This window comes from Ipomoea nil, unplaced genomic scaffold (assembly GCF_001879475.1).
Source record: "Ipomoea nil cultivar Tokyo-kokei standard unplaced genomic scaffold, Asagao_1.1 scaffold2165, whole genome shotgun sequence".
In the NCBI taxonomy this organism is placed as follows: Eukaryota; Viridiplantae; Streptophyta; class Magnoliopsida; order Solanales; family Convolvulaceae; genus Ipomoea; species Ipomoea nil.
The window spans coordinates 2,992,880-3,014,601 of NW_017618593.1; the positions used below are offsets into that span (position 1 = coordinate 2,992,880).

Sequence of the window (21,722 nt, forward strand, 5' to 3'; positions counted from 1 at the left end):
TGTGTGCATGTTACCCCGATGTGGTTGAGATCAATCGGGCTATACGGGCAGTCGGATGGCTGAGAACCATACCGGCTGTTAACCAGGCTGGTAGAGACCGGTCAGGTATATAAATATTACATAGGACTGAGGTCCACTATACGGGCAGTTGAATGGGTTGAGAACCATCCAACTGTTAACCACGCTGGTAGAGACCGGTCAGGTATATAAATATTATATGGACAGAGGTCCACTATACGGGCAGTTGAATGGGTTGAGAACCATCCAAACTGTTAACCAGGCTGGTAAAGACCGGTCAGGTATATAAAAATTATATAGAGCTGCGGTTCATCGGTCGGTTGCGATCGACCCCTCCGTATTGTGAGACGGGGCAGGGTGCTGCGGGGCCGTGTCAGAGCTATATGCGACCCTCATGTATGGGCATGCGATTGGTCCTGTGGCGCCAACAAAGTGTGCTATATGATGAGATAAGAAGGATTGATGTTGTGACTGTTATGGGAACGTGACCATAGGATTCTTGCTAGTAAACTATACATGTTTAATTGTGATTATTGGTTGTGTTTATCTATAACTGTGCCTATGTCGAGAATCGTATATACTTGGTTATGACTGTAGATTGTGTGTACCCTATTTGTCGAGTCGGTTCCCTGATTTGAAAGCTAGAGTCTCTTAGGATATATCTTCATGCTTCGAAATGACTTTTCGTATATCTATGTATATACATATATGTATTGTATTTCAACGCGTTGGAGTGGGTTACCAGTATCTCTCGCTGAACAGATATATTTGGCTTTCAGGCACAGAAGAATAAGTCACTGGAGCGCGCTAGATCTTGGAGCGTAGAAGTAGATAGTTTCCTTTTCGGCCTGCGTGCCATGTTATGCATTTACTTTATTAAGGATATTAGTTAGTTGGCCTGTGCACCTGAGTTCTCTAGCTCAGGTGTGGCATAGCACCCCGTACTCTTTATGTTACGTTTTTGGGAATTAATGAGATTTCACCTTTATTTTATAAGTTTTAAATGTCCTGAAAATCTGGGGTGTTACAGTTGGACTTGGCTACAGGGGTTTTCTGGAGGTAATGGTTGGCTTTGAAGGTACAAGGTTGGGGTAGCCATAAGGTTGGAACAGGGCATAAGGAAGGCATATCAACTCGTGATGGGTGATGTCACGAGGGCTTGTGTAGCCGTTGTGGTGAGTTCTCTTCTCTCGTGACGTGTGTAGTCACGGAGGCTTGTGTTGTTTGGCATGTGTTGCCGTTGGGTGAGTCTTTATCCTTTTGTGTGGTTAACCTTTGTGGTTTAGGATGTGTTCCCGGTGTTATCCTTGTGAGTGGTGAGTCTTGTGTTGTCTTTTGATCTTGACTTTTGACTTATATATATGTATTCCGTTTCGAAAATGGTTTTTATATCTTATATCTACCTATTTATGATACTTAACGGTATTGGTGGGTTACCAACATCTTTCGCTGACCGGCGTCGCCCCGATGTTTATCTTTCTATCTTTCAGGTGAAGCGTAGTCGAGCGCGATGTCTAGAGCCGGTAGCTTAGCACTTGTATCTTTAGACAGTGTTGTTGAGGCCTGTGTGCCAATGTCTTTAGATTGTTCTAGTTTGTGTTTTTGGGATAGTGATACACTTGCAGATTGTCGCCGTAGCGTATGCCAAGTGTGGTATACGTGGCATAACACCCCTGTTTTGGATTCCTTTTATCCAGTTATCTTTCTATCTTCCGCTGTGCTAGTGTTTTGCTGTAATCTGCATGTGTTAAGACTTGTTTTTAGGTCTTGTTTTTGGGGGTGTTACACTTTCTATCAAATTTTTGGAGGGTGTGGTTTCATGCCTTTTAGTGATAAACTTCCTATCAAATTTTAGTGTACATTTCAAAATTTTCATAAATACTCATATACTTTTGACTTTTATCTCTTTATTTTCATACATATGTATAACAAAATCGAAACAGAAAATTATTACTAACAACAATTAAAATTTATTAATGTTTGTTTACAAAATTTTTTTTATTGAATTTTTTTTATTGCGAATATCAACAAATTCTTGCTGCTGTTTGTAGAAAAAAAGTTGCACGGAATAACAACTTACTGTTCGCAGCAACTAAGGCCTGGTTGGTAGAAGCCTCTGTTTGGTAATGTTCTCAAAATAAGCTCGTAGCTTAAAATAAGAGCTTATTTTGGTATTCCATCATAGAAACTGACAACTAATACTACTCCCTAGCAATATTTAATCGACTCACTAGTCACTACTTACCAACCACGTACACAAGACAACTAGTAAAAATTAAAATATAGAAATATTTTTATTGGTTATATCATGAAAATTGATTATCTTTTTTTTTTTATGTATGATACATTCTATTTTTGTGACATCTAATATTTATTATTATTATTATTATTATTATTATTATTATTATTATTATTATTATTATTATTATTATTATCATTAATTTATGAGTAAATACCAGCCAAAGGTCCCTCGAATTTGGTGGTTTCACCACCTATAGTCCCTAACTTCCTTAATTACCATCCGTGGTCCTCCGAGTTACGAAATCTGACCAGCTACCATCCTTCCGTTAGTTTCTTTCCGTCTAAACCGTCAACAGTGACGATAAATATGTCATTTGCCATATAACACATTCCCAATCACCTCCATAAACCCATAAACACATTCTTTGTCAAATTTTTGTTCTCAATGCACGAAACAACAAATATCCCAAACACATAAATGTATATGGGATTGGGAATTTCTCATATCAAGAAAGCTGTGATATCTCACACAGATATGGTGAAAACTAACAAGAAATTAAGCCAAGTGAAATAGAAACTAAAGAAATTAGCAACCTGGAGGAGGTTTGTTTCCACCCACAAGTAAAAATGGCGAGAAGGGTTCCTAAAGAAATTTCCAACCTGGAGGGTCTGAGCGGTGGCACTATGGCAGCAAGATTCTGTGATACCTTGCTTGGAAGCTGGCCGTAGTGGTCTCCTCCGAGCGTAACCTCATCTTCTCGCAGTGGTCGATCTCTTCGCAATAGAACCACCTCCGAGCTCCTCGCGACGTCGCGCGGTGAACTCCACTGTCCACCGCCTCCGAGTTCGTCGCCGGCTGCCTGCTCCGCCGCCTCACTCGCTCACCGGACGAACGGTACCTCTTCTCCTTCTATTACGACCTTATTTTTCTGTCTTCAGATCTGAAAGTATAAATTTTGATTTTTGATTTTTGATTTCTGATTGCTTAAGCCTTGAGTGTCGAAGAAGACCAAAAAATTAAATTTTTTTATTGCCTTGAGCCCTTGGACTTGATTTCTGATTTTATGGGTTGATTTGATGATTTCTTGTTTCTACACTTGGCCGGATAATTTGGGCATTTATTCGATTTCCTCTTCGCACGCAGTACGCTTCTATTTCTTCCTCTGTTGTGGGCGGTGACACTCTTGGATTCTCACCCGGGAGTTCTTGAGAGCGTGAGAACGGCGGTGAAGAACTTCTGGTCGCCAGAATCGGAGCAGCCATCGCCGTCGAGCACCTCATCGAAGACTCTGCAAAAACCTGACATCGAAGACTACAAATCTACCCAGAATGTCGATCACTTCTTTTAATTTTTTTTTTATAAATTTTTGAATATTTTGTTTTATGGCAAATGACAAATTTCTGTTGTGGGCGATAACACTCTTGGAGTCTCACCTGGGAATTCTGGAGAGGGTGAGAACGGAGGTGAAGAATTTCTGGTCTCTGGAATCCAGAGCAGCCTATCACCGCCGAGCACCTCATCGAAGAGACGAAGACTCTGCAAACCCGACCGTAAGAAGACTACAGATCTACCCAGAATGTCGATCACTGCATTGATATTGTTTTTTTTAATTTCTGAATGTTTCTGTTTTATGACAAAAGACATATTTACCCTCGTTTTTGCAAGCTTAGACGGGAAGAACTAAACAGAAGGATGATAGCTGGTTAGATTTCGCACTCAGAGGAGAATGGTAATTACGAAAGTTAGGGACAATAGATGGTGAAATCACCAAACTCGAGGGACCTTGGCTGGTATTTTACTCATTAATTTATTTATGATTTATAAAAATATATTATGTATTATAACATTATGTATGAAAATTATAAATAATAATAATGTATTAATAGATCGAAGTTATGAAATATTTGTAATGCTATTTTTAATTTAGAGTTTAATTTTTGTAGACTTTTTAATATTAATTTCTTTTTTAAAGTACTAATTTTTATAGATTCATACAAAGTGATAAAAGTTTTAAAAAATTCTATAAAAATCTTGAATGATTTTATTAAAATCTTCAAAGATTTCACAAAAAATCATTTAAAATCCATCACGTTTATAAAAGTCTTGAATACAACCCCTTACAGGGTGTTTGGTTGGAGGGATTTTAAATTCCCTTCCCACTTAATTCCCACCTAATTCCAAAGGCCATTAAATTCCGTAGTTTGGTTGGAGGGAATTGCAATTCCCCCATTTTCATGGAATTAAAATCCCATGTCCCCCCCCCCTCCCCCCCCCCCCCCCCCCCGGGATTTTAATTCCTGGAAAAAAAAAAGTAATGAGTCAAAATTACCCCTTCCTTTTTTTAGCCTAAATTCATGTCTAACAACGATAATGGACATTTTTGACTTTATACTACTTATTCCCTTTCAATTTTAGCTTTTGATTTCGACTGTTCTTTCAATTTAATGGCTCGACGGCGACGACTCAAAACCCTACCGGATGCAAGTTGGGATTTTATAAGTGAGCTGCCTTTAGAGGTAAAGGACAGAATTTTGGAGTGTTTGCCCACCCGAGACGCCGCCAGAATGGCTCTGCTCTCAACCTACTGTAATGATGCTTGGTTGCAGCATGGGCGGCTTGCGTTCGATTCGGACTTCTTGCATAGTGTTGAACACCGCAAATTAAAGATGATGACAGTAGAACCCTCGTGAACATAATCAATAATATCCTCTTTTTCCGTGCTGGGCCTATTAGGAAGTTTACTCTAGAGATAAACACTGCATATGATGCATCGCCGCAGCAATCCGATTTTGATAAGTGGTGTCTTTTTCTTTCAAGAAATGGTGTGGAGGAACTTAACATATCTTTATATAGTTATCTAGAGCCAGATTATCAGCTGCCATTTTGTTTACTCTCTTGCAGGACAATTAAGAAACTGATAGTCGAAGGTCCCTTTATTGATTTGCCTGTAAATGGTTGTGGTATATTTTCCAATGTCACTTCATTAGCTTTCTTCAATGTTTCATTTAAGCGTAGCGTTAATGGAATTGCCTCTAGTATTAGTACTCCTAAGCTTGAGAAGCTGGCTTTCAAGGATTATGGAGGGATCAATAAGTTTGAGATCAACCCTCCAAAGCTTGAAATCTTGTCTGTTATTGGTTCTATATATGATATATATGATTTTGGTGATTCGAGATGGTTGGCACTACATTTGAAAGCCATTAAGACTCTTTGGTTGTGTGGCTCTTCGTTGGAGGTGAGAATATAACTCATTTTACTTGGCAAATGGATGGGTAGATACAATTCTTTATCTTCTGGCTTGTTAAAGTTCTTGTGGTGGCTAATTTTGTTTCTTAATTCCTATTTTTCAAGTGTATGCGTGTATCTATGTTTCCAACTTCAATAAATCTGCGAGTGCTGAAGCTATATGGATTACATTTTGGTTATTGGGATCAGCCACTCGTTTTTATGCAATTGCTTCAAAAATGCCCCAACCTATGTGAACTGCAGATTATGGCGGATGAGGTAGAGTATATATTTGGCAATCATGTATGATTCTTCTTGCTTTGCTTTTTCAAATGTCCTCACAGTTGTGTTTGCTTTTCATTTCTTCTTGGAGTATGACAACGAACTGAACGATGCTGCTTCAAGGTGTTTGAAGGGTCGAAACGGTTGCTTATTTATTCAAGAGCTGCAGATGCTTAACAAAGTTAAGATTGAAGCATTCAGTGATCAATCCGCACTGGAAATGCTTTTTATGAAAACACTGCTCTTAAAATCCCCTGCGTTAGAGAGAGTTGTTATTGTGAAGTCTTGTAGTATAAATGCCTCCGAGGTGAGAAAAATCCAAAGGAAGTTGCAATGCTTCCCTCGTGCATCTCCAAAGGCACAAATTGTATGCGCTGGCAACTACTATGCGGGTATGAATGAGGACTGGATGGATACCCATGGTGTTAGGCTTTTAGAAACTTAGTATGGTGAATCTCCATGGGTTCTATTTGGGTGCAGCTTAGGAATGTAAGCAAATGTTGTGTTGGAAGTTAAAATGTTTTCTAAGTTGTTCACCATGGTCGAGATATTTGTAATCAGCAAGCATTGTGGGCAATTAAGAATAATGTTCCTATATATATTTGCTTTTGTTAATAAATGCTTGTTTTGAAGGCCGGGCTTGAATTTCAGCCTACATTGCATGTTTCCAACACTAAAATTTGAGTGCCTCATTATATGTCTTAGGTTCAGAATTAGAGGAGATGGCAGCGATGAATACTCTGTGGCGGTAAAGAGTGTGAAGAAGACCTACCATGTATCACAGAATCACAATAATAATCTTGTAATCTAACAGGAATATACCTTTGTCCTGTAGATCTTCTAGGCTGAGTATTATGAAATTCATTTTGAGTTTCATCTGGCAAACCACTCTCTATTGCTGAATTTTGAGTTGCAGGCAACGAGATGTCTTGACCAAGTGAAGGTGCTGATAATGGAACACCTAAAGTGGAATGACCATCAGTAGCTATATCACGTTAGCATCATTTGTCTTGAAGGTAACCACTTGTTCATAAAAATGTGCAGATAATGGGTGTTTGATACATTAAGTTGCATGTAAAACACAATGACCCCAAATCTGCAAGGGGGAGAGCTGCTTGGAATCCCAAAGCTCTAGCTACATTTAACACATGTTGATGCTTTAATTTCTTTATGCAATTGCATTCTGCTGGGGTGTTTGACACATGATTTTTTACGTAAAATATATGACTTTTTCTGCATAAAACTCAGTCATATTAATCTCAATACCATTATCACTTCTTATTAATGATTTTAATTGAATGACAAGAGAAACTTGCCACCATTATCCTACATATTTTAAGATATTGCTACTATTATTGTCTCTCACAAGAGTGTGAAAATGTTGAAGTAGCCACATTGAGGTTCCCAATAGCAATAAATCAACAAGTAATCAAGATTGGTATAATGTTGTGGCTACTTTGTGTTACTTGCAAGCAAAATTAATGAACTTATTCTGAGTTAGTTATGCTTCAACGACGTGATAGCTTATTTATAATTCAAAGGAAAATTTGTCAAAATAATAGTGGAGTGAATAGTACATGCAATTGTGGTTTAAACTTTTTTTTAAGGCTCCATTGAGGCATTCTAAATTGACGAAAAATGTAATTAGTGAGTAGTACAAAAATTCATTTTACTATTAATATAATAGAGGAACGTTTGTTTCAAATATCATAATCAAAATTTAATTTTATTCATAACTTTAATTTATTCCTATTTGCCCAATGAATGCTCCTCCTATTTTCCCCCATGTCACTATAATAAATGCTCCTTCTATTTCTACTCCCGAATAAAGATTTTTAAAAATTAATTAGAATTGAATTTCTTTCCTGGCTCAACTCACTCACCTATTATTTTTACGTTCAATCAAATCTATATACACAGTCATCCATTCTGATCAGTTAAATTATATATATCCAATTACTACAATGTAATAGAGCCAGTAACATTCAAAAAAATATATATATCCAATTACTTGAAACTAGAGTAGAGTATAAAAATATACGACTTATAATGATCTATATATTACTATATTTGTTATTGTACGTTATCTCAAGAGGAATAGCATTCTGTTTCCCTTCGGCTTCCCTAACCCGCAAAGGCCCAAACATCAGAGGTGAGGGTTTCTAATCTGTCACTTTTCCCCCAATCTTTGTTTTCTTCCTAATTTCCTTTTATTTACGAAATCTTGCAGTTGAAAGAATAGAATAGAACGATTTTAGCTTTTGATTTCGACTGAAGCAGCCTCATTATTCTTTCAATTTAATGGCTCGACGTCGGCGACTCAAAACACTACTGGATGCAAGTAGGGATTTAATAAGTGAGCTGCCGATAGAGGTAAAGGATAGAGTTTTGGAGTGTTTGCCCACCCGAGACGCCGCCAGAACTGCTCTGCTCTCAAGGCACTGGAATGATGTTTGGTTGCAGCATGGGCAACTTGCGTTGGATCGGAAATTCTTCAAAAGTGTCCGAAAGCGCCAAGATGATGAAGGTAGAACCCGCGTGAACATAATCAACAATATCATCTTTCTCCGTACTGGGCCGATTAAGAAATTTACTCTACACATTCCTTGTGCTAATCCTATGCCGCAACAGTCTGATTTTGATAGGTGGTGTCGTTTTCTGTCAAGAAATGGTGTAGAGGAACTTGACTTATTGTTATATAATGATCTAGAGCCAGAATATCAGCTGCCATTTTGTTTACTCTCTTGCAGGACAATTAAGCAACTCAAAGTCCAAGGTCCCTCTATTGATTTGCCAGTAAATGCTTGTGATATATTTTCCAATGTCACTTCATTAGAGTTTTTTTATGTTGAATTTAAGCGCGGCGTTAATGGAATTGCCTCTAGTATTAGTATTCCTAAGCTTGAGAAGCTGTCTTTCAAGCATTGTGTAGGGATCAATAAGTTTGAGATCAGTCCTCCAAAGCTTGAAATCTTGTGTGTTATTAGTTCTATGCATGGTGTTGTCATTGAGTCGAGATGGTTGGCACCGCATTTGAAACTCATTAAGACTCTTTGGTTGTCTGGCCCTTCGTTGATGGTGAGAACCTAACTCATTTTACTTATGCAAATGGATGGAGGATGGATATAATTCTTTATCTTTTGGCTTTTTAGAGTTTTTATGGTGGTTAATTTTGTTTCTTTATTGCTATTTTCCAAGTGTATGGATGCATCTATGTTTCCAAGTGCAATAAATCTGCAAGTGATGAAGCTATATGGATTAAATTTTGGTTGTCCAAAGCAGCTTGCCGTTGTTATGCAATTGCTTACAAAATGTCCTAACCTATGTGAACTGCATATTTTGGAGAGCGAGGTTGAGTATATATATGGCAATCATGTGTGATTATTCTTGTTTTGCTTTTTCAAATGTCCTCACTGTTGTGCTTGTCTTTCATTTCTCTTGAGTTATAGTTCGGTCTGAAGGATGACAAAGAAGTTGCTTCAAGGCTTTTGGAGGATCCAAATAGTTGCTTTGTTAGTCATGAGCTGAAGATTCTTAACACAATCAAGATTGAATCGAACTGTGCATCCGCACTCCAAATGCTTTTTATAATAATGTTGCTCTCAAAATCTCCTGCGCTAGAGAGATTTATTCTGAAGTTTTGGGGTATGAATGCCCCCGAGGTGAGAAAAATCCAAAGGAAGTTGGAATGCTTTCCGCGTGCATCTTCAAACGCACATATTGTCTTTCACGGACAATGAGAATGATTCTATGGGTATGGAGTACTGGTAACATTGGTTGTCACAAATTTGGTGAATCTATATGGATTCAATCTTTAGAAATGTAAGCAAAGGTTGTGTTGGAAGTTGAAATGTTTTCTAAGTTGTTCAACACGATCGAGGTATTTGTAATCAGCAAGCATTGTGGGTAAGAATGTTCCTCTATTTGCTTTTGTTAATCAACAAGCATTGTGGAAATTTTTGACTGGACCTTAAACATATTTCTCAAATGCATTTTTGCTTTTGGATTTTTATCCAAAAGCATATTAGCCTTTGGGGTATTTTGTTGAAATACCCACTCATTTATAAAATGAGTTTGTATTATTTTGCCAAATTGAAATGCGTTTGAAATATAAAAAATAAAAAAAAAATTAAAAAATTAAAAAAATAAAAAAACATATTTGTGTTCCTAACCTTCTGTGCTTGCAGAGGAACCGAAGGAGAATGTGTTTCTAGAGAGTTTCGTCGACTCGGGCTCGGAGAGTTGCAAATAAGTTCATAGCATTGAGTTCAAAGTATTGTGTAGTCCATAGATTGTTTGCCATAATTAACATGCAAAACAGAGGCCAATTATTACTAACTAAATCATTTTCGTGTAAAGCTAAGTACAATAATATCCACTAATTGAAAATGCCTTTCTTTTTATACCCATAGTGTTAGGTTTCAGCTTTTATAATGGTATGGTTCTATTTGGTTGCAGCTTAGAAATGTAAGCAAAGGTTGTGTTGGAAGTTGAAATGTTTTTTATTTGTAATAAGCAAGCATTGTGGGCATTTAAGAATGTTCCTCTATATATATATATATATATATATATATATATATATATATATATATATATATATATATATATGCTTTTGTTAACAAATGCTTGTCCTGAAGGGCTTGAATTTCAGCCTACATTGCCTCTTTCCAACATTAAAATTTGACTGCCAAATTATGTCTTAGGTTCAGAATTAGAGGAGATGGCTGTGATGTGGCCGTAAAGAGTGTGAAGAAGACCACTCTCTGTTGCTGAATTTTGAGGTGTAAATGAAGGTGCAGATAATGGAACACCTAAAGTGGAATGACCATCAATAGATTATAATCATCTGAAAATGATATCACTCGTAGAGAGGGATTAAACAAAATAAATCATGCATGTGCCTTACTTGCTCATGATTCTTAGCATCATTTGTCTTCAAGGGAATCACTTGTTCATAAAAATGTACATCTCGATCTAGATATGAAAACTGAACCATTTTGTACATCATATAAAATATTTCCTTTTACATTATTAGCAGGATATCCAATGAAAATGCACTTCCTTCCTCTGGATGTCATTTTATGTCTTAACTGTGGCTGTGTGGATGCATAACATAAACAACCAAACACCTTCAAATGAGCATAATCAGTAGGCTTATCATATAACCTCTCAAAAGGAGTTTGCCAGTCGATACCTTGAGAAGTTATTCTATTTATCAAATAAGTTACATGTAAAAGACCCCAAAACTGCAAGGGGAGAGCTGCTTGGAATCACAAAGCTCTAGCTACATTTAACACATGTTGATGCTTTAATTTCTTTATGCAATTGCATTCTGCTTTGGGGTGTTGAAAAATGATTTTAATTCTATTTTTCTTGGTCTTACAGTATTACTTTACCGTCTTACTTAATATAGAGTGTTAGTAATTATTCATAAGTTATTCAACCCTATCATTCTCTTCATATAAAATTAATAATGAAATTAGGAGGCGCAAATGGTATTAAATCTTTTGAAATTAAAGGAATATAATATTTTTTTGAATGACAAGAGAAATTTGCATCTATTATCCTGCACAGTTTAGGTCATTGTTACTACAGAGTATTATATAACACAAGAGTGTGAAAATGTTGTAGTCGTATTGAAGTTTCCAACTGCAATAAATCTACAAGTAATCAAGGTTGGTATAATGTTCACGCTACTTTGCCTACTTGTAAGCAAAGCTTATGAACTTATTTTGAATTAGTTGACCAGTTGAGTTGTGCTCTTGGTCGGGACATGATAGCTTATTTATAATTCAAAGGAAAATTGTCAAAATAAGCTTGGAGTACTGGAGTGAATATTAATGCTTTTAATTAATTTGTTTTCTTTCTAAAGGCTCCATTAAGGCTTTCTAAATTGACGAAAAATGCAATTGAATCGTAATATTAAACAACCTATTAAGTGTTACTATTGATGGGGTTAACAAATGACCTCTGACTCTGTGTGAACAACCTCTCAAAGTGAGGGGCCTTTTTGTGCACAGTAAGTAAATGTCTAACCTCTATATTCAGCTGAATTACCATGATTTATTGTAACACCCCCGATTTTCATGACATTTTTAAAACTTAAATACGTAAGGCAAAGCAACTAACAGTTATCATAAAACGTAAGCAACAGCGGAAGTCTTAGATTAAAACGGGGAAAACCAGGAATTGCTATGCCACATCCACCTCAACGTGGATGCACAGGCAAGTCTAAAACCAACGATCTATCTTGTTTAACATAACCATGGCACACAGGCCCAAAACACTATCTACATAGACAGGGGAGCTAAACTACAACCAACAGCTAACGCGCTCGCCAAATCTACTCAGGACCTGTAAAGCACATAAAGAAAGGGGACGACGCCCGGTCAGCGAATATTGCTGATAACTCATCAATACGCGTTAAGTAGCATATATAGATGGTATAATTCAAAATCATTTTCGAAACGGAATACAGTATATATCAGTTCAAAGTCATAAAGAGAAGTCAACTGCAAAGACTCTATTTCACTCTCAAAAGAACAAGGGAAATCAACATCCCAAGACAACATCAAAGCAAGACAATAACAGTACAACTCAACACAGCTCAAGATGTAATCTACTGATCACAAAGTAGAAAACATCAAGGCAAAGACAACAACAATAAACAAGTACAACTCGAGGTGTATTCTACTGATCACAAAGTAGAATACCACTCGACATGCTCATCAGAAAAGGATAGACATTCACACATTGGCACTACATGCCACCGTGACACTACATGTCACATGTTCCAACCTTATGGCTACCCCCGGCCTTATTACAGTTCCAACCATTACCTTCGAGAACCCCTGTACTTCTGAGCCCAACCTTATGCCTCCGGGAACCGTCGTTCCCCCACCAACATTTCCACCAACACATAGTACACGAGGGTACCGTTCATTTCAATCACACAACCGTCAACAAGTGAGCCTAAAGCCTAGATTACACCACCAATTTCATTTCATGGCCACCACGAGGACCACATCTGTACCTTGGTGATTAATGTCCCATACCATTAACCGTGCAATCAAGGTACAGCCAATACACACATTTTCATTCACAGGAATCAATCAATGGATCACAACAAAGATATGAAACCATACTCAAAAAGGAAGGATTACAATCCGACTCCAACGATGGTCAACACAAGTTTCCATTCCCAAAAGGAAAGAACAAACCGCACACACTAGCATTTCAACATCGAACTAGCATGCTTATCAAACGGGTAAACCAAACATAGTTCCTTAGAACATACAAGACTCATCAAGGTCCAACGAATCACAAAGTTGAACACTTAGCACAATTCAAGACACCAAATCCTACATGGATTCCTAACATACCGTTCTAGACATACGAAACATCAAGAAGATGCTCAAATAGCCTAACAAAACAACATCGGGGGTCAAAACATCAATTACCGAGTCAAAAGAATCACGGGGAACAAATCCCCAACAATCAACAACATTGTACCCCGCGGGTGGGGCCACGGGTGGACCTCCACCGGTGGTTCCGCCCGCGGGTACACCAACCCACAAGCTTGTTCCCCGCGGGTAGGGCGGCGGGTGGAGCTCTGCCCGCCGTTCCGCCCGCTGGTACCACTCTGTACACCAAAATATCCCTTCGGGGATTTTCAACAACAAGTCCAAATTCAAGTCCAAAACACCCAAAATCTCACAAAATACAACAATATGACTTGAACCCAAGAAATAGCCAAACAATGGCATACAAGAACCCTGATAACAAGCTCTAGATATGCATTACCACAAGACAATGCATCAAATCTCACATTTCATAACAAAAATCACAAGTAGAAGTCAAGAAATCATCATATAGGTAAGAAAATAGATTTTGTAAAGCATGAGTTACCTCTTGTAGCCTAAACCTTCACTTTTCACACCCTTAAAAGCTTCTCCCTAAGGCTCTCCTTCAACTTCAACTTCAAGAACACACCAAAAGACAACAAAGATTCTATCTTTTAGAAAAGACACCTAAAAAGGTACTAAAAACACTAAGGGACCAAAGATCTTACCCTCCCTTATGCTCAAGGTTAATAAAGTTTGAATCTTGGAGACCAACTTGAAGAATCTAGAATTGCCCAAAACTTGGCTTGAAGAAGAAGCTAAAAATTTTCTAGAGAGAAGGTGGAGCTTTTGTGTTTAGGGTGTTAGGGAAATGAAATGTAGGATGATGCTAAGTTAGCTTGGGGCACAAACATAAGGTGAAAAGACTTCTTTGCCCTTACTAAAGTGGGAAGAGTAAGGAGACAAGGGAACAATTCATAAAGCATAGAGTACAACTCTTTGACTTGGATTGACTAGTCAATTTCTAGTCCTCCGACTATTGAATTTTCAGGATTTTAGGAATAAATTACCAATTAAGCTAGGATTAATTATCTAATTAATCCTTAAATAGATTTTAGATTTACGGGGTGTCACATTTATACCCTCATATCTAGATGCTTTGTCGAGTCGGGGCATGTGAAATCCTTGGGGTTGGGGATTCAACCTTTTGGGAAGAACAACAACAAATGACCCATGGATGCTTATCTGGATTTGACGTGTACAAATACATCGAGCAATCATTTTCACAAGCCGTAGGATATTGGCAATTTAATGTAATTGCCATACATTATAAAAATTTAATATTGATATATTTGTCACTAGCATAAATTTTTATTTTATTTTATTTTATTTTATTTTTGTTCAACTAGTTATCGCACGGGCATTATGCAAATAGTTTGATGTCTAATGTGTAGATCAAAGTACCTACCAGGTCCCTGTACTATAACGTTTTGTTCAATTTAGTCCTTATACATTTATTTTGTTCAATTCAGTCCTTCTACTTTAAAGTAGAAGGACTAAATTAAACGGAATAAATGTACTAAGACTAAATTAAACAAAACATTATAAAGTTAATATCCAAAATTGTCATCGACTATAGTGGTTTTTCTCAATTTTGTCCTAAACGACTTTGGTGTCATAAACTAGTCCCGGACTTTTGTATTATTGCTCAATATTGTCCCCCGTTAGGTAATATGTCTAAAGGGGTTAAGTACATGGATAAATTTAGTAACTTCAAATTTAGGTCTTCCATGCCCTTATCGAAGGAGGAGACAGAGCCGGAAAATATCTATGCTCGCCTGCCGCAGAAGCTGGAAGGCGTGGGTGTGGCGGAAAAGGTGGTTCTCCGGAGACTTACCTTGGTGAGCAAAGCTCGTAGAAGAATGGATCCCGGGAGGACCTTTTTCTCCATGGCCGGAGCTCCGGACCCCGTCATTTTGGAATTGCAATAGTAAGAGGGAGGAGTAATGAGCGGAGGACGGAGCGCGTCGCCGTTGTCAACGAATCTGTGTTTGGGAGTTCCTGGCTGCGACTCCCAAACAAACGACACGAAAACATCACCGCAGTAAACCCTGAAAGAGGAACGATTCGAAGACCTAAATTTGAAATTACTAATTTATTCCTATACTTAACACCCTTTTGACGGATTACCTAACAGAGGACAATATTGACCAATAACACAAAAGTCTGGGACCAGTTATGACACCAAAGTTGTTTAGGACAAAATTGAGAAAGAACATTATTGTCGAGGACAATTTTAAGTATTAACTCAATAGAAATTACTAAATTATCCATGTACTTAACACCCTTTTAACGGATTACCTAACGGAAGACAATATTGAGCAATAACACAAAAGTTTGGGACTAATTTATAACACCAAAGTCGTTTAGGAAAAAATTGAGAAAATCTACTATAGTTGAGGAAAATTTTGAGTATTAACTCAAACATTATAGTACAAGGACTTCAGTACTTTTACCCCAATGTATATTTTTAAATTAGTGATTCAGAATTTATCAAAGTATCATTCGGTACCCTGGTGTATATCAATTCAAGATTATCAAATTTTTCATAAAAGAATATTTCAAAATGCATAACTATGACCTGTGACAGAAATGTTGGATTAACTGGTGCAATAACAATTTTAGAGAGGAGCACCCTCACGGGATATAGTACCCTAAACATAGTTTACATTCACCGGAATATATAGAAAAAATAAATGATATGATAGAGGGTAAAATAGAAAAATTAATAATAATAAAAAAAATTAAAATCAAAATAATATGAATCATTTATTTCAACCAATAATTACACAAACATATTTTAAAATAAAAAATAATATGAACCGTTCATTTTAATAAACAATTAAACTAACATTTTTTAATTCCCTATAGGCCTAACTTTATTAACTCTTATTAAATTTGTAGATGTAGATGTAGATAAAACCATTATTAATTATCCACACATTCATCACAGTGCTATATAGGGCATTGGAAATTTGAAATCAGAGATAAATACACATACACGGATGTATTTCAATGCTATATGGAACTCCCCATATGGCCATATCCAAGATCAAATCCCATAAGATGGAATATATGAAACATGAACCCTATATTCTCAGTTGGAACTAGCTAGAAAGCTGCTAATTAAGGTTGTTGTTTTGGATCCGATGATGGATATAATAAGTGAGCTTTCATATGATGTAAAGGACAAGATTTTAGAGTGTTTGCCCACTCGAGAGGCTGCCAGAACTGCTCTACTCTCCACTGACTGGAAAGATGTTTGGTTGCGCCATGGGCGGCTTGTGTTCGATACCCACTTCTTTGAATGTCTCAAAAAATGCAAGGGACCTGTTAGGGTCGTCAACGTTATAAACCACATTCTCTTGAACCATGCTGGTCTGGTTAAGAAATTTAGTTTGTGCATTTCTTGGGAATTGGAAGGTCATAAGCCGCAGCAGTCAGACATAGATCGTTGGTGCCTTTATCTATCAAGGAATAGAGTTGAGGAGCTTAATATCACTATATTTGGAGAACAATATAAGCTGCCGCCTTGTATAATCTCGTGCCGAACAGTTAAGCAATTGAAACTGGGGGGTTTCCATTTTGATATTGATTGCCCGATAAATTGTGTTGGTTGTATATTTCCTGGCGTCACTTCACTAGTTTTCTATGAGGTTGAGTTTAAGAGTTGAATTAATGGAGGAGTTGTCTCTAATCTTCAGAAGCTTTCTTTCCATTTTTGTGTTGGGATCAATAATTTTAAGATCTGTGCTCCAAAACTAAAAAGTTTGGATTTGGCTTTTGTTTTTCGATCATGCGTTTGAACCCAGATGGTTGCCGCCTCGTTGGAGACTAGTTAGGGCTTATTGCTTAAATTTGTTATGGGTGAGAATCTTTACTTTCTCCTCATCTTAATGCAAGTATGTATGCGTTTGAACCCAGATTGATGTGCGTGCGGGCAGCTCATCAATTGGGCGTTAGAATGTGTTAGCGTTGTATGTTTGCGTGTGGGAGTTGAGTTGTATGTTCTTGAGTGGGAGTTTCACAAAATTAATGAGTGAAATGGGCACAGGTTCTCCCACCTCGGACCACTATGTTAATATGTTAATGTAGTCTACCCCTCTACTATATTCAATCCTATTGGGTCTAGGGCAAGGAAATTTTGCCTTTTGAAGGCAAAGATTACTTTTTTTTTTTTTTTTTTTGGTTTTTTTGGCCTTCTGGGTTGTTAGAGTTCTTCTCAGGGCTAATTTTTGTTTCTTTTACTGTTTTTAAGTTTGATGAAGTTGTAGTAGTCGCACAGGAGTTCCCAACAAAAAATGTGCAAGTAATATGGGTGATAGATTCAGACTTTGGTCAGATCACTGTTGCTATGGAAATCCTTGAAAGATCCCCCAAGATATGTAGTGAACTGAAGTTTCAAGCAGAAAACACGCTGGTAAGACATGTACTCTACTAAAATCATCTGTTTTTTTTTTCTCAAATTCACTCACGGTTTACACACTTTGAGTGGTTTGATTCTTTAATTTGTTTTCCCTAACATGTTTTTTATTCTTTCTTGTTGAGTTATAGTCGAGTACATGGATTGACAAAGATGCTACTTCAAGACTTATGAAGGATTCTTGCTTTTTCAATCATGATTTGAAGATGCTTAAAATAATAATCAAGATTGATGAGCCGTTGAGCAAAGACATATTGGAACTGTATTTTTATATAATTAGCACTCCTCTCTTTCGTTTGCCAAATCTTTGAACTGCTTTAGTTTTAAGTATGAATATTTAGTAAGGGAATTGTTTACAGTATTCCTAATCCCTAATCTTGAAAAGCTGATTTTGGATGATTGTGAAGGGATTAGTAATTTTGAGGTCAAACCTCCAAAACATCATTAATATGACATTGAAGCTGCTGAAAGACTTATGGGAAATCCAAATGGTTACATCATTAATCAAGATGTGAAAATATTTAACACAATAATCAAGATTGATTCATTTAGTGGATCTAAATGCCAAATGCTTTTGTGAGAATGCTGCTCTCGAAATCTCCTACACTAGAAAGATTTGTTATTCAAAAATATGAAAATATATATGAAAGCTTGCACGGCGGGTAGAATTCATTGGCAGTAGTTGGACAAAGCTCATATTCTCTTTGTGGACTGGAGCTCAGACTATTAAGATATATAAAGTATGTCAACAGTGCATTATTATATGAGGTTGCTTTTCGTATGTGCAAGTCTACCTTTCACTACTTTGATTTACATTATTATATGATGTTGCTTTTCGTATGTGCAAGTCTACCTTTCACTACTTTGATTTACATTATTATATGATGTTGCTTTTCGTATGTGCAAGTCTACCTTTCACTATTTTGATTTACATTATTATATGATGTTGCTTTTCGTATGTACAAGTCTACCTTTCACTACATTGATTTACAAGAAACCTACCGTTCTTATTTAAAAGTGATTAATTGTTGAAGCTCGCTTAGCATCTATGTTATTTAAGTACTACCATATAGTGAACTTGGTTGAAGGAAAGAATGGTGTTTTTGGTAGGGAGAGGAGGAAGAGGGTATTGCAAACACATCATTACACACTACTGATCTTATAGTAAATAATTTCTGCTTTTGTTGAGAAGGCACAATTGTTGAGTAGATTGAACAGAAGTATATATTGTTTGAGAGAAGTATATATATGCACCAAAAATACTCTTTGTGGGGAGAATTCTGAGATAATACGAGTTTGATTCCCACAAGTGACGATTCTCCTTGAGCCAGTTCCCGTGCCTCTCGGAGCAAACGGGGATTAGTCGGGTGGACCTAGACCGTTAAACGGACAGATAAAGACCCAGACCACCTCGTGGTTTACACAAAAAAAAAAAAAAAAAAAAAAAAAAAACTCCAAACAATTTTGTGTGAAGAGTACTTGCAATTAATTAATAACTTAAAACCAAAAATGAGGTGTGCTAGTACATTGAAAAATTGGTAAGAATTCTCACAAGCCATTACACATACACTACATACTGAACTTATAGTAAGGATTGAGGAGATGCATAAAATTAAAATGATTATTTGTACACAATTTTCTGCTTTTGTACGTGGAAGCATCAATGAAACGTAAAAGTTCTTACATAATTTTAAATTCGCAATTATATTTAAACATCTAACCTCGAGCAATGAAAATCTTCTCAATTCCTGAATAATTGCATTTCATACCTAAACCCATTAAATCGGCTAAACTTCAAAGTGGAAAGCATTTTTTGTGCTTAAGCCACATTAGTAAGTTCCTCCAAAAGCTCTAATTCCTTTGGATTTAACTGAAACAAAAAACATCAGAATAAACAATTAATCAGTTTATAATTTACATAACTAATTTGCATTAAGAAATGCAACAATAATGGATTCAATTAGAATTTTTTACTGCATAGTTAATACATGTATATAAATGAATTTTACTAGTGTCTTTAAAATAATAACATGCATTCTCTTGCAACATGTTGGACAGGTTAAGAAATTTAATTAGTCTCGTCATCAATTTCTCCAACTCTTTGATCCTAAACTAGAGTCGTCCAATTTAGATCAGTGGTTTCTTTTTCTATAAAGAAAGGGTGTTGAGGAACTTTACATCTCTTTGGGGCCGTCAATATAAGCTGTCATTTTGTATAGTCTTGTGCCCCACAATTAAGCAACTGAATTGAAACTCTGTGGTTTGGGTTTTTATTGCCCAATAAATGCTCCTTCTATATTACCCTGTGTCACTTCATTAGATTTCACGAAAGTTATTTTTAATCATATTGTTAATGGAATTGTCTATAGAATTCCTAATCTTAAGAAGCTCGATTTAATTTGTTGTGAAAGGGATCAATAATTTTAAGATCAATGCTCTAAAATTTGAAAGCCTGTTTATTTTTGGTGTTATATATGCAGTTGTGCATGTAAATGCCAAGTCTAGCACCCGGTGGCTGGGGGTCGGAAATTGTTGGGCGGAGGCTAGCTTGTAAGCGTAGCACCCAGTGTCTCGAACAATGTGGTGACGGTCTATAAGTAAGTAAATAAAGTTGTGCTTTTGCTACTAGCTATAACTTTTGGCGTGAGTGGTAAACGCTTGATTCTAACAAGTTCAATCCGGCTGGTTTTCACTTCGTTTGAAAGCAATTAAGGTTCTTTGCTTGAGTGCAAGCTTGTTGTTGGTGAAGATCTCTCTTCCTTCATATATGGACTATAGTATTACAAATTAAATATTTTCCCTTTAATTTTGGTTTTTTAGAGTTGTTTTTAAGGCTCGTATATATAATCTTTTGTTTTTGTTAAAGAATTGGGAAAATGTTGAAGTACCCTTCTTCCCAACTGCAATAAATTTGCAAGTAATCTGACTGCATCATATCCTTTATTGTTTGCCAAGGACAGGATTTTGGAGTGCTTGCCCACTCGAGATATATGCTGCCAGAACTATTGTGCTTTCAACTCACTGGAAGGATGCTTGTGTTCGATTTTGACTTTTAAATAGTAACATACATTCTCTTGCAACGCGTTTGACCGGTGAAGAAATTTAGTCTAATCATCCGTTCCCCTAGCTTTATTAATCCTATATAGAGTATATATTTGGCAATCATTTTTTAAATTTTATTTTAGAGTGAATTCCATTTTTGGTCCTACTGTTATAGGGGTGTTTCCAATTTCAGTCCACTTTAAATTTTTTTGCCACTTTATAACTACTGTTATTGAAAGTGTTCCACTTTTAGTCCACCGTTAATATTTCCATCAAGAGACTGTATAATCAATGGGTATTTTGGTCTTTTTATGTTTGTCTCTTCTCTTTTAATCCAGGCGCTTCATCCTCCTCCTCCGATATTCGAAGATGGCTCTTCGAACAACGAGAATGGGAAGCCAAAGCTACATCGTTTCATTCGTTCCAACATGGGCCGGCGAGGTTTCTTAGGTTTTAGGTTTAATGTTCTCATTTCTTTAGTCAAACATAATCTTGGATGAGAAGAAATGTCAAAATACCCCTAGATTACATGGCCTCTTGATGGAAATACTAACAGTGAGACTAAAAGTGGAACACATTCAATAATAGTGGTTATAAAGTGGCAAAAAAAATTAAGGTGAACTAAAATTGGAAACGCCCCTATAAGAGTAGGACCAAAAATGGAATTCACTCTTTTATTTTACTAGTATTTGCGCCCGTGCGTTGCACGGAATGAAATTATTATAAAATTTTAAAAATATTTAGATCGATATACAATTGTATAAATTATAACATCGAATATTATATAATATAATTGCAAAACTGAGTTGCATCGATTATGTTTTCTGATGTTATCAATGCTTGAATTTGAATAAATAATTGCCCAATTAATAACTAACATGTAGATATATGCATTCGTGTTGCAACTTTAGAGATTTTATATATCAGTGTTTATAATTTGTATTAATTGGGCTAATTAGCTCGTTGTCTAGCAACTCAGTTATATAAATTATTTATACGGAAGATATATTTTCTATGTAGATCAGCTATATAGCAATTTTGTCATCTTTATATATATATATATATATATATATATATATATATATAT

At 36.4% G+C, this 21,722-nt stretch overlaps 2 protein-coding genes across 4 annotated transcripts in view; both read left to right on the forward strand.

Moving 5' to 3' along the window:
- Positions 1-4,824: 4,824 nt before the first annotated feature.
- Positions 4,825-21,722, forward strand: part of LOC109149967 (F-box/FBD/LRR-repeat protein At1g13570-like) — a 38,073-nt gene continuing 21,175 nt past the window's right edge. Inside the window, exons 1-3 of the mRNA XM_019297950.1 lie at positions 4,825-4,846; positions 4,927-5,495; positions 5,612-5,764. Of these exons, the coding sequence (XP_019153495.1) occupies positions 4,825-4,846; positions 4,927-5,495; positions 5,612-5,764 (744 nt within the window). The remainder of the gene's footprint in view (positions 4,847-4,926; positions 5,496-5,611; positions 5,765-21,722) is intronic.
- LOC109149982 (F-box/FBD/LRR-repeat protein At1g13570-like) lies at positions 7,764-9,528 on the forward strand. Of its 3 annotated transcripts, XM_019297965.1 has the most exons (5): positions 7,913-7,925; positions 8,010-8,025; positions 8,058-8,845; positions 8,966-9,118; positions 9,217-9,528. In XM_019297965.1, exons 3-5 carry the CDS (start codon positions 8,069-8,071, stop codon positions 9,505-9,507), a joined length of 1,221 nt encoding a protein of 406 aa, XP_019153510.1. In that variant the 5' UTR covers positions 7,913-7,925; positions 8,010-8,025; positions 8,058-8,068; the 3' UTR covers positions 9,508-9,528. The 3 variants fall into 3 exon arrangements, with proteins under 3 accessions (XP_019153508.1, XP_019153509.1, XP_019153510.1); XM_019297963.1 differs by having other exon boundaries at positions 7,764-7,925; positions 8,010-8,845; XM_019297964.1 differs by having other exon boundaries at positions 7,764-7,919; positions 7,998-8,845.